General features: G+C 37.2%; 1 protein-coding gene across 4 annotated transcripts in view; it reads right to left on the bottom strand.

Moving 5' to 3' along the window:
• The window catches only part of LOC124614023 (endoribonuclease Dicer-like), a 444738-nt gene that overhangs the window by 105652 nt on the left and 320406 nt on the right, over positions 1–18680 (bottom strand). For all 4 annotated transcript variants that reach the window (XM_047142837.1, XM_047142840.1, XM_047142839.1 and 1 more), the window contains exon 16: positions 3318–3454. In XM_047142837.1, the coding sequence (XP_046998793.1) occupies positions 3318–3454 (137 nt within the window). The remainder of the gene's footprint in view (positions 1–3317; positions 3455–18680) is intronic.

Here is an 18680-nt window from a genome sequence, read left to right as displayed (position 1 = left end):
TTATTTTCACAATACTGTTACTTTCCATCCTGGATTTTCCACTGTTTCATCAGTTTAATAAGATGTACTTGCAAGATACTGACACGAGTTATTTACAGAGGAAGAGAAAAACTTGTGGAAGGTAACACTGGGGGAAATCAGTTTAAGTTCCAGATAAGTGTAGGAATATATGAGGCAATAGGGGCCATGTGACTTATGTTACAAGACAGACTGAACAAAGGCAAACTGACATTTACAGCATTCATATATCTATAGAAGACTTTTGACAATGTTGGCGAGATGACCGACTTTGAAATTCTGAAGGTAGCAGCCACGAAATGTTAAGAACAAAAAGTTATCTACTACTTTACAGAAATTACATTACAGTTTTATAAGTTTAAGGATGTGAAAGGGAAGCAGTTGACAAAAGGGCGATGTTATTCAATCCATACATTGAACAAGCAATAAATCGAAACTAAGAGGATATTTGGAGAGGAAATTAAAGGTGAAGGAGCAGAATTAAAAACCTTGAGATTTGTTGATAACACTGTAATTCTGTCAGAGAGTGAGACTTTGAAGTATGGTTGACTGGAATGGATAGTGTCTTGAAAAGAGTTTATAAAATGAACATCAACAAAAGTAAAATAGTGGTAATGGAATGAATTCAAATTAATTCATGCAATGGTGAGGAAATTAGTTTAGGAAATGAGGCCTTAAAAACAACAGAGAGGGTTTGTTATTTCGGCTGCAAAGTTCCTGGTGATGACTGAAGTAGAGATGATATAAAACACAGACCACCTATATCACAAAAAGCTTTTCTGAAAAAGAGGATTTTGTTAACATCCAATAAAAATTTAAGCATTAGGTATTTTCTTTTGAAGATATTTTTACGGAGTGCAGCCTTATATGGAAGTGGAAAAGTGGAATTTGGATGGTAAGCATTTCAGACAAGAAAAGACTAGGAACATTTGTAATGTGGTGCTGAAGAAAAATGTTGAAAATGGGTGGATCAAATAACTAATGAGTTGGTATGGAATCAAACTGGATATAATATATATATATGGCACAACTTGAGATTTGGTTGGGGCCATTTCCTGGTGGACCTGGATTAATTCTCTGTACTGCTACATCTACACCATCAATCTAAATAAGGGTCACCTATCCCACTATGACCTACAAGAAAATATTAAAAAATAACTTCTTCTGTATCACTAATAAATATCCTGTAATAATTCAAGTACCTCCAAAAGACTCTCATATCTGACCACTGGATTAGGAAATGAGCACAATGATCTTTTACAGCACCATCTTAAATACAGATCTAGTCTCTTTCTCCAATAGTCTCTTCCATAACAAAACAGTATGAAAATCAAAATTGAGGATGCCACACAAAACCATCACACTTTAAGTTTCCTCTGGAACAAACGGAATTTATCATCTTGTATTACAACTCATTAGATCTGCTTCATTTGTTGAACAACACCTCCAGCTACCTAATGACTCCACACCCTGTTACGCGAGCACATGTATGTCTGCCCAATTGCTCCACTCTCCTTGAAAACAGCGAATGACTAAGCTGGATCCCATGGCCACTCATGGGAAGCTTTCTCCACACACAGAACAAATTTACTGATCATCAACTACCAACTTTTGAAACACACACTCTAAAACCATATCCACTCCAGAAGGCTCAAAATTTGACTGCTGCACATGGCCAGGGCAGACAGCTGAAATCAGGCATTCCAAACACCTACAAGAAATTATTTAACATTTAGAGCTTGAGACAATCTGCCTCAATAACAGAATTCAAGGATTTCTGTTGGATGTTTCCTGCTAACATTCATTTGCAATTGCAGTAAGGTGCTGTTTCTTGCTAAATCTTTCAGAATTTTCATTCCTAACAGACACTGGAAAACACCTGCCATTTCGGGCAAAATCATTTGGCCTAGAAACAGTCAAGTATGTCTTTACCACAGCTCAATTGGCATGATTAGGTAAAGACTGGCCCATCATCAAGCTGGAAAAAGCCTCCTTCCCACTTACACCAGAAACACACTATGGTTACCAAAACAGCCACAGAACACAGGTACAGTCAGCATGTTTTCACTTTGTGCGAATTCTTTTCAACATGAAATTGCAATTCTCTCTTAACAGTTTTATAATACCTGCGGGTTCAGTTGTCGGCAGGCGGTTTACCTATAATTCTATAAACACAATAACAGAAGCGTCAGAAAAAAAATTGCAATACTAAAACCAATGATGAGGAGAATGCGGCAAGTGCCATCACCCAACTTCCCAATTTCACTCAGTGGAAGAGGAGTCAAAATAGGCGAACACATGTGTCAGGTTATATTTTTGAGGTACTTTATGTGCCTTTTACGGTGCGACATCCTCAGACAAAGTGGTGGCTCAGTGCTTAGCATGGTGGCTTCTTAATTATGCACCCCGAGTGTGAAATTCGATTATTTTTTATTTACGTTAATTTTATTGTTTTCATTTATCTACCTTCGTCTGTAGAACATTACTACAAGATTGTTTCTTATATATAATATAAGGGCGTTATATTAATTATAAAATTACAACTGGATTTCACAATAAGTGTCAAACATTTATTACATAATGTAAGTGTGTATAGTACTCTGAGGGTTTACAATTTTTTTAATTTCCCATACCCTGATACTTTGTTCTCATATCAAATCTTACATTAATTATTAAAATTTAATTCATACCTTTATTCTTCAGGATGATTTGGTGCATTCCCTTGGATGATATTGATCATAGACACATTCAAAACAGATATTCCGAACACCATAAGCATCACATGAAGGCAGATCTGCCACTTTGACTTTTCTTCATATGAATCTCAATTCTGAATCAAGATACACTACACAAATTTCACTGAAAACAATTTCAAATAATTTTCTCATTCTTCTTCTCTTTTTTTTTTTTTTTTTTTTTTTTTAGTAGACAAATAATGACAACATTATATCAATATACACTGGAAAACATCTGTGTAATAAACCTCTACAGAATGGGTATGTAAATGAAAAACAAAAACAAAAGTAATAATCGGGTTACGAACATGGAACGCAAAATTAAGAAGCTGCAATGCTAACCACTGTGCCAACATTTCCTCAGAGGATACAGCGTGGTAAAACCCACATAAAGTACCTGAAAATACCTCAAAAATTTTGACTGTTATCATTTCACAAATGGCACTTGTCGTGTTCTCCTTGTGAGTTTTTCATCTGCAAATCAATGAGTGCACAATAATAATGAAATTTATATTTAAAGTAGGTAGATAAATACCATATATGTAAGTTTCACAGATCACTTACTTCTGCTTGAGACAGTTCAAATCAGTAGAAATCATTAGTGCTTCCTTCATGGATACAGTGGGGCATCTGTTCAAGAAATCTCCATCTACGCTTGTATCACAATTGCCATCACCAGGTCCTTCTTCAAGAAAGTAAAACTATGTGTGCATAAAAAAGGAATGATTGTGTCAGCATTTACCTTACTGCATTCTGTAATTTATTAATACATCATATAATTAATACCATATCAGAATTTCCTCACATTCAAGCTGGTATTAACACAGGACATTTTTGTAGTTTAGAATTACAAATCAAACACCTTTCAGCCATCTAATTTCCAAACTGTTATTTTATTGGGCTACCAGTTTCAGCGATTTATTACACCAGCTTCCGGCCCCCTGACCGATGTGTAGGAAGATCCAACCTTGGCTCCGGTCAAAATAGGGGCCAGTATACAAAGACTGGCATCTGTAGATTTCTTCTTTATACAGTGATCACTTCAAACATCATCTGCTGACACATGATGTTTGAAGTGATGGGTCTATAAAGCAGAAATCTACAGACACCAGTCTTCGAATGCTGGCTCCTATTTTGACTGGAAACGGGGTTGAAATCTTCTTACATATTGGTCAGGGGGCCAGAAGATGACGTAACAAATAACCAAAACTGATAGCCCAATAAAATAACAGTTTGGAAATTAGACAGCTGAAAGGTGTTTGATTTGTAATTCTGTACTGAACACCAAATCCTGCAACCATCTGAAAAGACAGATGTACAGAGATTTTTACAGTTGGTTTTGAGCATATGTAATGTGACTACATAATGACTGCATATGCTCCTAAAGTGTCCATCTGTAAGCAACTGTGGGAAAGCAAATCAGGATTTCTCCCAGTTGCCACCAGCTTTAAAACACATAGGTGACCATTATGTCAGCTGTCCTCATCAAGAGCACAACAGTGACATGACAACCAGTTGCTCACTCATTTCACATCTGCTAAAGAAAGCTTGTGCAGTAAATATAATATGGTCAGCGTATAGACTGCACCAAGCAACAATATTTTGCAAAGTTTCATCAAAATTAAACAGATACTTATGGAGATATTGGTGTTTTTTTTTATGTGTTTATGGCTGCTATAGAATAGCATTAAAGAGTTGTATTTCACAATTATGTTTACGTCATATACAGCAAGCATTCCCAGTGCTCAATTACAAATATCTTTCAATTTGATCAGTATAATGTAATAGGATAAATAAAAAATCTACTGGCCAAGGAGGACTGGAGACTCTTATGAAGGACAGATTTTGGAAAAGTCACCCAGAAACTTGGGTCAGGAGAGATATACCTTCACCCCTCTTCCTTCCCTTTCAACCCTTCTGCCTGAAGAAGGATCCACTACCTCCAAAAGCTTGCCTAATTATAACCTTCTTTTATGTGTGTGTTCTGCCACTGCTTGGTGAGTAGATTTTTTATCTATCCTATTAGATTATATTGTCAAAAATTGGTTGTTTTCATTGTTATTTCAATTTCATCAAGTTATTATGAAATTAATGATTTCAATAAATATAATAAAACCAGTTTAGATGGCCTAACCTTTGTTTTAAGCCCTCAGTATTGATGCTTTGATATGCTGTCTGTTATATGAATTTGTAAGGATATGTGATTTTGGAGAAATGTAAAGTTATTACTGTTATTGCCCTAGCCAAAATGAAGTCTCCGAGTTCTTTAGAGCCCACAGCCAACCAAGCTGCATCTTTAACAAAGTCCTGTGCCTTTGTTTTGCAGACTAGGTTGACAACTTCCACTGAGCTCTACACAGAAAAAGATCTGTTGTTGTTGTTGTTGTGGTCTTCAGTCCTGAGACTGGTTTGATGCAGCTCTCCATGCTACTCTATCCTGTGCAAGCTTCTTCATCTCCCAGTACCTACTGCAGCCTGCATCCTTCTGTATCTGTTTAGTGTATTCATCTCTTGGTCTCCCTCTACGATTTTTACACTCCACGCTGCCCTCCAGTACTAAATTGGTGATCCCTTGATGCCTCAGAACATGTCCTACCAACCGATCCCTTCTTCTAGTCAAGTTTTGCTACAAACTCCTCTTCTCCCCAATTCTATTCAATACCTCCTCATTAGTTATGTGATCTACCCATCTAATCTTCAGCATTCTTCTGTACCACCACATTTTGAAAGCTTCTATTCTCTTCTTGTCTAAACTATTTATTGTTCACATTTCACTTCCATACATGGCTACACTCCATACAAATAGAACCTAAAAAAAAAATTATCAAGCCAGAGCAGAGACACAAATGGGAACATTATGAGTGATTTAGTTGGTTGGATGCACCATATTCTGCTTGGGACAAAAGCAGTCCTATTGCGTTAAGTGGATGTTCTGTTCACTCTGCCAAACAAAACTTATGCCCCTCTTAGGCCAGTTGAGAACTGCGATGGCACAAGGACACCATCACTGTGCTAGCCTGTGCTTGGCCTTGGAAATCGTTGTTTCATCATAATAAATTTAATACTTAGGAATAATTTACTCCCTTGATATCCAACTATAAATTTTGTCCAGTAACTGGAGCACTTTATGCCCTACACACTTCTTGTGTTTTGCTGAAGTACACTACCACTTGGCAAGTGGATTCTTTGCAGGAATTTTTCCAACATACAGTGCACCTTCTCAATAACTTTATAAGGCTATGGCGAGTGTTGGCTCTGCATGTCAAAAGCGAGAAGAGAATTCTGGTGGATCATTGTATAAACAGCTGCTGAGAAGGACTTTATCAAGTTATGTTTCTGATGAGTTTGTTTCAAAAGATATTGAGTGAGCTACAGTGTGTATTCCTCTTTGATGTACTTAGTTGCAACCACACCAAATTTATTTCACAGTTGCAGGGACTAGTTGTTTTCCAGGGAAAACATCTGAAAGGATCTGTCACTACGAGACAGGGAGATAGTTGGTGTCACTGCTCTTTTCAGTAATTTTCGGGTGACAGTACCATCCATCTGAGATATTCCTGTCAAATGGGATAGAATTCTCATGTTGTAACTAACAGACTGTTCAGAAGACCTCTCATGCATCCCCACACAGTGACTTGCCTAACTAATAACCTCACTGTGTTTCAATTTCATCTTCAACACCAACTAATGAATAACAACAGAAGTTAGGAGCTTCAATCCATGTCCAAAATTTTAACTACTGTTTAAATTAAGTTAGCAAATCAGAGGAAGGAGTGTCATCGTATTAGTCAATTTTATAACTCAATTATTGAAGCAATGTGACACTACAGGAACAACATGGCAGCTTACAAAATACTCCTGCAGAGGAATAATTTCACTGAGGTAAATACACTGTCTCAGATATGTGAGGGAACACACTTCTTGGAATAGTAGCAATCCAAGGGTAGGTAATGAAATGCTGTGTGCCCTTAAAAAGTATTTCAAATTGTTTCCAAAAGAGACATGGCTACAAATATTCTATCATTTTCAACGTCAGCAAAGGTACACGAAGAATTGTCATACAACAATAAAATATATATAATATTTTGAAACTAGATCTACAAACTTTACAAATTTTTGAGAATATGCGAATTATGCTATTTTGCAACACCAATCCACTATGTTGCCAAAACCAGAATCTACGGCCCTCTATTGCTCTCTGCCCAACAGGCAGCACGCAAATACTTGATAGATTACCCCAGGGGAGTGTAGGGTGTCTTCCAGTGCTAACAGCCTCACTGGTGTGTGTGCACCTCGTAACAATCAGTTGCAATGGCAAAAACTACACACAAAAGTAACATGGGTTTATGAAAACACCTTATAGAGAGAATCGTCTTCAAATGTGGCACTTATATGTAACAGTTTACACACAGTAATTAGTAAACAAGCAGTGACACAAAACTTCAACATGATCCTAATGTCACTGTGTCGCTTCTGCTTTTGTAAAATGACAAATCTCATGCATATGAGGGTTACCTGTGCTGTGTAACAAGAACGTAGCTTGTTCTCTCAAGACCACGCCAATTCCTGCAAACTGATTACAACAAAGAACATGATTTCGCAATCTGTCATGTACCATGATTTTTTTATTTGTATAGAGTCTGGGAACTATTATTAAAATATAAAACTGTATTTACTTGCTGCCTGTTTTCACAAAATTACAATGCTCAATCATAAGTGCTAATTTGGACGAAATGTGAATGTTCCAATTAATTCAATTCAAAGCACATATAGTGTCACACCGGTTAGATAGCTGACATTGGTACAAGTGTATTTGGCACAAAGTGTTCTGAATGGTGTCAAGATATAACAATCACTTGGGGGCTGTCAGCTAACTTTCCACATGCTACTATTTGACAACAATCACTGCTCCAGATATAAGAGAAACTTTAAATGTCCACCATACGGGTTATTGTCACGGTTTCATGAGAAGCTCCGATTAGCCTCGAACATTCTGGCATGTCTGCATATGTATAAATGCTACTCCTCATTTAATTCTAGCCAGTCTGAATACAGGTGATCCTTCTATCACTACCGAATCTATTATGAATGTATATATTGTAAATTGCTTGTGAACTACACTTCATAGTACTAAATCATCATGTCAGTAGTTTTATACAAAATCACGAATAAATTTTGAGGACGTAAGTGAGCACTGGATACAGTGTCGTATCAAAAATGCAAAGACAATGAAAATGAAATCAAGATAACAGAGTACTTAAATTTTAGGTTCACCACACTGAGAATGAAGAAGAAAGAGGCCCACGTGTTTCATTTGCTCAAAAATGTTGGCAGCCGACAGCACGAAACCTATATACTTAAACGACGTTTGAAAATGCTTCACAGTGAGTTTGTTAACATACTCTGATGATTCTTTAAACTAAAATAATTTGAAAAGCCAACACTTTATTTTTTTTAAACTTTTGCCTGTCACAAAGTTCCACATAAAATAGTCAGATGTAAAAAGCCTCAGGTGATTGGTGAAGTTGGCAGCCGACAGCACGAAACCTATATACTTAAACGACGTTTGAAAATGCTTCACAGTGAGTTTGTTAACATACTCTGATGATTCTTTAAACTAAAATAATTTGAAAAGCCAACACTTTATTTTTTTTTAACTTTTGCCTGTCACAAAGTTCCACATAAAATAGTCAGATGTAAAAAGCCTCAGGTGATTGGTGAAGAGTTCGTTTTACCAGCTGCAATTCAGATTGTACAAACTATGCATAGAGGTAAATTTGACAATATTTGCAGTCCATACCTGTATCAAATAAAACTGTTGGCCCATAGAATTTGTGAAGTTAGGTGACAAATCGTTTTAAGTTCAGCTTGATTAAGAAACACACAGTAATAAAGATGCTCATTCATTGCCTGTGTTTGATATTGTAAGGAATGTTAGCAGTGCAAGAACTGCTTTTCTACAAATCAATTAAACTGAAGGCACCAACACTCACATTATTTATTGTCTTAAATGATTTTATAAAGAGGCAAACCTAGAATTGAAAAACCGCATCCCAATATGAACCGAGTGTACTTGTACAATCTATGGAAGATTCTGTAGTATAAAAGTACTTGTGAAATAAAAAGCTCCACAGAGTGTCTGGCCACACTGCATGGTCCACACAGAAGCTAAGGCTTCCACCACGAGTCCTAGCATGAATTCTATGCTAAAGACTGTTGAAATCATAGTAAATTATATAAAAATTAAATCCCTGCAACCAAGAATTTTTTCTGCCCTTGTAAAGACATGGGTGCATTACATTCAATGTTCTTATTTTTTGCAAGGCAATAGTGTTATTGCGTGTGAAATTTTTTCATGTTTATAAATTAAGAAATGAAACAACCATATTTCTAGAAGAGGAAAACAAACTGGAAGCTGAGAAGTTTTGAGATGGTTTATTTGTGATGAAATTGATATATTTCATAGATACATTCCAGAAATTAAACATCTTGAACATTCAACTCCAAGGAGTAATACACATATGTTGGAAACAAATATCGAAGTTAACGCTTGCCGTAGAAAATTGAAACTGTGGAGAGAGAGAGAGAGAGAGAGAGAGAGGGGGGGGGGGGGGGGGGGGGACAGGAAAAAACACTAGAAATGTTCGCAAATGTGGATGAATGTGCTGAAACTTACAAGGTTGAAGAAAAACATTTGGAAACTGTTTCTGTAAACACTGAAAATCATTCAACCACACTGGAAACTAATTTTAAAAAGTATTTTCTTGCTGACAAAAACTTGTTACCTCATTACGAGTATAGGACATTAAAGGTTAATTAGGGTTCAGTTTCAAAATACCCCCAAAAAGAAACCAACAGACTTCACGGCAAGTTACAAACTCAAGTAACAGTTAAGTACTAAAGTGATCGTTGAATTTTGGTAACAATGGATGATGAGTTTCCTGCACTGAAAACAAGAGCATTTCACAACTGTTGCTAGTTTCAACATCCTATATTTGCAAAAACAAATTATCTGCACTGGCTGTTTTGAAGACATGACATAGATCTTCATTAAAACACAGAAAAAAGGACTCGAGTATTCTATTTCCAATGCTAAACTCTCCTTCAAACAGAGCCACTAATAATCACCTTGGTTTTAATTTTGTCAGAATGTATTTTGCTTTGCTTCTTTTCAGAAAATTAATTACCTTTTGAATTCATACTTTTTTCTTTTCAATAATCACACATTTAGTGTGGCCGGCAATACCTTTACAGAGAGAGACACCAAATGATGCAGGAAGCCTATGGTGATGAGCACTTATGCCATACTTGGTGTTATGAGTGGTTTACATGGTTTAAAAATGGCCACATGGAAGTTAATCATCACCCTCATTCAGGATGCCCTTCATTGTCTACTGATGATACTCATGTCATGACATCAATGAAATTGTGCATGGCAATCCCAGACTGAATGTCCAAAAGATTGTAGAAGAATGTAATATTTCAATTGGATCATGTAACGAAATCCTGGCACAGCCCCTTCGAATGCAAGATGTTGCTGCCAAGTTCATCCCACAGCTCATGAGTCAAGACCAGAGAGACCTTGGCCTTGTAATCTGTGAACAGCTTTTGGATCGAGCAAATGAGAATGAGATGTTCCTTAAGAGAATCATAACCCGTGATGAGGTGTAGGTCTATGGTTATGATGTTCAGACTTCAATCTTCACAATGGGTTGGGGAACATTCTCCAAGACCAAAAAAAAAATCTGATCAGGTCAGGTCAAGTGTCAAAGCCATGCTGATAGTTTTCTTTGACTTTGAAGGATTAGTTCATCATGCATTTGTACCACAGGGACAAACTGTTAATCTATGGTACTATCAGGACATGTTGGGATGCCTGCAAGAAAATGTGAGAAGGAAAGGGCCTGAAATGTGGTGAGACAATTCATCACTCTTACATCACGATAACACACCAGCACATTCATCCCTGTTGATGTAGTTAAAAAACCCATCGAAAGGATGAAGATTTACAATAATAGATGAGATAAAAGAAAATTTGCATGATGCAAGAAGAGCCGTACCAAGACTGCTTCCGGAAGTGGAAACAGAGTTGGAATCAGCGTATCAATTGTGGAAGAGAGTATTTCAAAGGAGACCATGCACAATAAATGAAAGGTAAGTGTAGAAAAATTTTGTGGATAGAGTTTCAGGAGTTTTTGAACAGCCCGCATATGTAGGAAGTTATTGCACTCTTCATCAGTGTTTGGACATCAGCAGGTTTCTTTTCCTTTGAGATGGTGCACAGTTCAGCATTTCTCTCACTTACTTCTTACAAGGGAACCTCCCCATCGCACCCCCCTCAGATTTAGTTATACGTTGGCACAGTGGATAGGCTTTGAAACACTGAACACAGATCACTCGAGAAAACAGGAAGAAGTTGTATGGAACTATAAAAAAATAAGCAAAATATACAAACTGACTAGTCCATCTGCAAGATAGGCAACATAAAGGATAGTGTAAGCTCAGGATCGTCGTGGTCCCGTGGTTAGCGTGTGCACCTGCGAAACAAAAGGTTATTGGTTCCAGTCTTCCCTCGAGCGAAAATTTTACTTCCTTTATTTTCGCAAAGTTATGATCTGTCCGTTCGTTCATTGACGTCTCTGTCCACTATAATAAGTTTAGTGTCTGTGTTTTGCGACCGCACCGCAAAACTGTGCGATCAGTAGACGAAAGGACGTGCCCCTCCGATGGGAACCGAAAACATTTGATCGCAAGGTCATAGGTCAACCGATTCCTCCACAGGAAAACACGTCTGATATATTCTATACGACACTGGTGACGGCATGTGCGTCACATGACAGGAATAGATTGTCGACCCACCTAACTTGTACACTTGGCGAATGGGTAAAAAGATTCTTCTACCTTGCCCGATTTAGGTTTTCTTATGGTTGTGATAATCAGTCCCAAAAAAAGTGATGAAAACATAAGAGTTTGTCACATAAACTGCAACAAATGAATGCAACAGTTTCACAGTCGCTCAGTTTTCCCTGTGCTCTGTCAAAACATGTTTTTAACGTTTTCAAATTTTTCCGTGTGTAGCCCGTCAAATCCTGCATATGTTCAAGCAAATCTAAACATGTCCTGGAATTTTAGAGATCGAAGTTGATTTTGTGTGAGTGCCTGAACTTTGATAATTGTCTTAAAATAAAAAATTACAATTTTCACTCTAGGCGAGACTTGAACCAAGGTCCTCTCGTTCCGCAGCTGCTCACGCTAACCACGAGACCACGGCGCTCCTGAGCACACAGTCTCCTTAATTCTGCATATCTTACACATGGACTACTCAGTTTGTATATTATGCCTATTTTTTTCCTAGTTCCACACAACTTCTTCCTGTTTTCTCCATTGATCTGTGTTCAGTTTTTCAAGGCCTATCCACTGTGCCAACTTATAACTAAATCTGAGGGGGGTGCGATGGGGAGGTTCCCTTGTTAGTGCCCAGCCATCTTGACAATCACCCCCCCCCCCTCTCTCCCACCTTTCTCTCCCCCTCTCCCCGCCCCCCTTTGCATATCATACAATTTACTGCATGTACGATATCCTCACCTGCCCCCTGATGATTCTTTCCCTGAGTAGCTCCTCCTACTATTGTTCCAACAATGTTGTTGTGCCTTAAAAAGTGTAATATCAGTTTTTCTCTTCTTATTTGGAAGTGCCTCCACAAAGATGTACTCTTCTTAGCACTTCTTCATTGGTAACTGTCTCTCCATTAGATCATCATCATCCTTCTCTAGCACCAAATCTCCGATTGTTCTCACTGTCCCCTCTCTTTTTTTCCTATTGTCCAAGATCCAAACCCTCATACAGGGAAGAGATAAATGGCACTTGAACTCAAGTGTTGTCAGAATTCAACAAGGCCTCCTTTCCAAATCATCTAATGTTCTTACTTAAAATACTCATCATATGAGAAAGGTTTTTACATAAATGTTGACAGGGACAGCTGCTAGAAAACAGGAGATAAAAAAACCACCTCTAATTACAAACTCATTTCACTCCTTCATTCTTTTCAAAAGTTTTTGAGAATACTTGCTCATTCTTCTGGATAGAGCTTGTTAACTACTCCTACAGTCTGGCTTCCATAAAGCACTGTCCACAGAAAACACCATATGAGACATCACAAATAAAATGCTAGTTGAGCTAAACAAGAAAAAATATCCTTTTGTAATAGTCTGTGACCTTGCCAAACTCTGTGATTGTGTGAAGCACAAAATTCTACTCGAAAGCTAAAATATTATGGCCTGAAAGGCACGGATTTAATATTACTTTCGTAATAGATATCAGATCACACTGTCAAACTGTGTCACAGGCAAAATAAATGATCTTCCAATGATTTCACAGAACAATTCAAAAACTGCACTGGTTTGATGAGGGTACAGTTTCACTAATCAAGTGCCCAAACTCAACTTCACCCAACACTATAGCCTGATTAAAATTACTTAAAAGCTGACACTCCACGCATTGGAGCTGCCTTCCTTCAACCAGAGCGCTCAACGTCATGCCCAAGTGGTTCACCACTGCTAAACTGCCACAACAAATGCTCAGTTCACCGCAAGTGGTTTATCATGTCCGATGAAATACAAAAGAAAAGGAGCAGACCCAGGGTCTGGGATGCAAACACATCAGAAGAGAAAGCCAGGCAAGGAACTGCATTCACAGGACAACTGCGACAACTCATGTGCAATGTACAAGAATACTTTGAGAGAGAGATGGAAAATGGGGGACCCTATCTTTCCAAAGTAGTCACATGAAATGTTGCTGTGATTAAGGTTGATGAACTGGCCGTACTACATATTAGTACAGAGAAATACGAGAAGGAAAGCAGTGAAGCAGGACCCCCTTGTCTTTGCACATGGGAATATGTATGAATGTGTAACAAATCTGAGAGCTTTCAAACAAGACATGATTTGGCATCACATATACAATAATCATCATAAAAGAGGTTGATCTACATTAGATAAGCTTTGTACAACACTGTGTGCGGCCAAATTTTTTGAAGACAGCAGATCGTCACTGTGACTGGTTGTGCAGAGTCTTTGTTATAAATACATAAATATTTCAGGCTGTAAAATGTTAATAGAATGAGAAGACATAGCCACATGGCAATGCAGATTTTAGCATGAACTAAAAGACATTAAATTTGAGGACATTGTTTTATCGATGAAACACAAGGTTGGAGTGACGGAGCAAAGGAGAAGGTATGGCACTCCCCAGTGGCAAAGATGTTAGAATTATTCCTTTGCATGCAGATACCTACCACACTTTTACTCCCAGCTGTAAACTGCTTGAAGAAGTTAAGAGTACCATAAGGATATGAATCATGAAAATTTTTTAAAATTGTTGTCAAATACGTTGCCACTAAATCTAGATAACCAGTCAGTAATTGTTCTCATCAGTGCCCCATACTATTAAGTTTTAAACGAGAAGACTCCACCCCTGTCCTTTTGACACGAAGATGTTATTCAGTGGTTATGACAACACCGAGTTACTGTGGATCAGTCATTGAAAAAAGCAGAATTACTTGTACTAGTGTCACTTCACAAGCTGGAATTCCTAATGAATGTTATCAATGATGCAGCTTATACATATATGAACACAGTGTCATAAGACTACTGGCCTTTTATCACAGCCACTTTCATGCTAATCAACTCATTTAGGCACAAGTGAAAGGATATGTTCCTCCCGAAAATAAAAAAATTACTGTGAGTGAAGTTGCGAAACTGACTATTCATGGCCTGGAAAACGTCACCGAAATGGACTGGATGGCAGTTGTGATGCTTATGAATCAAGTAATTGATGAAGCAAGGAATAATGAAGGTTTTCTTGAAGATAGTGTTACAGGACTTATTATTGCTTCCGGTTGCTCATCCATTTTGGAAAATTCAGGTGACTCTGAAATGAGTGGTGTCTCCCCCTTTTGGACAGCACAGCTGCCTGCAGTTAGCAATCAGTGGAGGTATGTACACAAAAGAGCTTCCTTTCTTTTAAACAGTACACATTATTTCTATGTGCCATGTCTGTGTTGCGTATAACTTGTAACGTGCCAGTTCCTAAAGCCAGTGTGAGGATAGATTAACAGAACCAATGAAAATGGGAAATTACAGTTTGCTTTTAGCACCTATATCTCTCAAGTTTGCTTATGGAGGTCAGCTTTAATCACCATGAACAAAGCGAACATGATGTATAGTTGTGCCACAAGTTGTTAACTGCCATTTTTTTGGATACATTGCACACTAAAAGGCTGTGGTTATGTTAGCAGTTCAGTCACTTAAAATAAAATGTTGATTGATTATCTCGGTTATATTGGCACATGAGGTGTGCATTGACATGTTGTCAATACCAGAAATATTGACAAGTGGCACTGATGCTCCCAAAAATATTCTCAATGTGTACAGAGGGTTTGACATTTTTCACCATTCAGATGTTGACAGAGCTTCATGAACCAGCCACACAGCACTAGTCTGCATTCTCATGTTTTCAGGTCATCTCTGAGCATAACAACATCTCTCAGATTCAATTTTTGTAGTAGTCGTAACAGAAAACAGTTTCAATAGGACTATGCTGAAGTAGTCGTATTTATCACTCTATAGTAGTCAATGGAGCATTCTCCACCATATTCTTTTCTTCTTTAATTTGGAACTATGGTAGGCCTCACCATGTACTGTATATGCCATGGCTACAAAATAAGTGCTAGCTTTGTCACATTTTTTACATTAATTACCTGAATATATCGTTGTAGGACAGATATTTTTGTATACGTACTGCCGAACCAAGTACAGATGTGAGTACTTAATATGTTTCACTAAAATTTTTGCTAACTGTGTTTAATGATATTGCAGCACTCAACTTCAAGCATTCGACCAATCTGCCTGTTGCCAGAAACCTCAGTTAGAGCTAACCTATTGTGGACTGTGATTGTCTCTCCTATTGAAGAATTTTGCTTTCCTACTCTAAGTCATATCAACATCAATAATTTGTCGTAAAAATAAAGGACTCCTATGAAAATGGTTTGATATCTTTCGTTTTCCATGGTTAAGATTTTAGTCAGTAAATTGACATATGACAAGTAGCTCCTTTTTCAACCATTCTCAGACATATTGCAGTTTTTTGTTGTTTTCTATTGTTTACCAGCTATAGCTAAAATAATTGCAGCACACGCTTTCTTTCGGCTGTTCGAAATCTTAACCTTGTAAAAGGATGAAGATAAATGTAACAAACTTCAAAATGCCATGATCGGTTGAGTAGAGCATTTATGAAGGTTATGGAAACACAGTTTGCCAAAAACAGTAATCTAAGTAAATGCCCTAATAAAGCAATGGTGCCATTTTAAAGTTTGTTACTTGTATTTTTGTTTCAATATAAATTGACCCCAGAGTGGACTAATGTCAATCATATATAACCTTGTAAAATCACATTGCCCACTGACAATACTGACTATTATTGACAGTGTGACGGTTGTTTTAATATTCTGAATGTATGACAAACTAGTATTGTCCATAAATACTGAACATTGTGCACACCTGTTAACAGCAGCTGTGAAGTGATGCACTGTGTGTCATCAACCAGACTACAGTGCTGGTCACAGAGTGGTTTTTATTAGATGTGGATAATTCTTACAATTTCCATCAAAGACCTTCTTTCAGTTGAAATGTTATGGAGAAACTGCAATATGTGAATCACACTGACTGCTTTATGTTTCTGTCAGAAGTTTTTGATCCATCTGCACGAGTAAATATTGAAAAACTTTCATTTTTATGCCTACTTATTGCTTGCTTGCTTTATTTATTGACTTTTTACACAGTACCTGAAACAACTGTTTAGACCACATTAATCACTAACTGTCCATCCATGACCAGCTCTATTTCACCTCAGTGAAATTACTGCCTCTTACAGTTTATATGGCAAATCTCCAACTTGTCTATCATTTCCTACACTAGTACTTGAGATAAATGGAGGGAGCATACCAGTTAGAAACACAAATTTATTAACAGGTTCACCAAATTTACTGACCAACTCTACACATACAGTCCAGGTGATCAATGAACAGGGCTAAAACTGGTACACACCAAACAGTTTACACCATAATGTCCCGAGTACTAATATTGTGAAATTTCAAAAAAGGAAAAATACCTTTTAGTGCAAAAATCGGCCATTAAATAAAACATTGAGTAAAATTCCTTGGCATCCAGCTGGATAATAAATTAAAATTGAGTCAACACAGAGATAAATTAATCAAGTAGTTCAGTTCAGCATTTTTGTTCCTAAAATTATCATGCCCCTAGGTCGTAACTTTGCTCCATCTCTGAAAAAAGATTCAATCGCACATAGCACCAGTTCTAATAAACATTTCAGAACAGTTTTGAGTCTGACCAATCATTGACAGTTTCTGCTAGCTCATATGTTTGAGTTATTCTGGTGCCTGCTATATTGGTCATGTTCTGCTAGCAAAATTAGTACTACTGAATTATTGATGTAATTTTTGTCAAGAAGAAATGGTATTTTGCTATAAGAAAACTACTTCAACATAAGGCAAATGACACTCAGTTATGTGTAGAAGTCAGTTACTGTCTAAATCACAACCACAAAACTGTAATCAACATGTTATTTATCACTGTATGATCGATAACAGCCATGAAGGTTATTGTCTGGGAAAAATGGGCCAACTTTGCACCACTGACAAAGTGAATCAAAGTAGCTCCACACTATTTTCATTGCTTTTGTTTAGACCTGATTCAGCTTAGGATGAATGTTATTATGTTGAAAATGAATACTGCCTAGACATTAGCGCTGTTATAGTACTGTACAAGTATAAACAAGAGCTAGGACATCACTAATAGTAAGTTTACATCAATGACAATCTGAAAGAATGTCTGGAATCTATAAGAAATGGAACACTTCCTTGAAATGGCACAAAATGCTTTTAAACCAGTGCTAGGGACTAGTACATAACACAAAAAGAGAAAAATGCAGACAGTGCTTGATTATTCTAATGAAGAACAAATTCTATTAAAAGAACAAATTCTTGATGAAAGTATGAATGAAGATTGAGAATCATACAAAAGAAATTAAACATAAGTGTTAGCAGCATTTACAGAGAATGGAGAGAGCCTTTCAAAACAACAGGAAAAACAGAAACCAATTGGCAGACAGATTGGTGTGTTAGTGGTTACACAGTATGAAAATAAATATTATTCAAATATCATTGAAAGTTTTATTGATGATGGTGCTAGCATTAATAACACGATGCCATCTCTTGGTAACTGGAAATGGCCTGCACCTAAAAATGGACATTTTCACATGTGGGATGATATAGCTGAAAAGTGCAAACCCCTCCAAACTGTTAAGTGAAAGCAGCACTTTCTCAGTGCCAAAGTTGGTCGGTGGTGGTGAAGCTGGGCAAAGTATTTTCCTAGAACAGTCACAGACATTTTTATATGACAATATATCTAATGAAACACGGGTCTTTCTTTGATGACAAAACAACATTAAATTTTGCCCATATTTCTTAGTTATTCCTTAACGGCATTTTTGCTGTTAATAAAAATCAGTTTCAGCTGGGTCTATGCCCCATACGTCTGTCCATTAAAGGCGAGTGGTTGCCCCCCCCCCCCCTTCTTCAATCGTATTGACCAACTAGGATCACGTTAACAGCTTCAGTTCCTCATTCCTTTGTTGTTTCTTCCTATTTTTCCAGTATTCCCTCATTTTATCCACATGAAGTCTCTTCCTTTCTTCTATCCATGTTGTTCCCAATTTTTTATTTCTTCTGCTTTCAAAGCTTCCAAATTTAGTAATTTATTTTTAAATGGTTTCTTTCTGCTATTTCTGATTCTTTGATGTTGTTTCTTTCTATATCTTTCTTTAATTCTGTAATCCATGCTATTTTCGATT

This window comes from Schistocerca americana, chromosome 4 (assembly GCF_021461395.2).
Source record: "Schistocerca americana isolate TAMUIC-IGC-003095 chromosome 4, iqSchAmer2.1, whole genome shotgun sequence".
NCBI classification, from domain to species: Eukaryota; Metazoa; Arthropoda; class Insecta; order Orthoptera; family Acrididae; genus Schistocerca; species Schistocerca americana.
The sequence above is the reverse complement of the archived record's forward strand: the minus strand, read 5'-3'. Positions and strand labels throughout refer to the sequence as shown.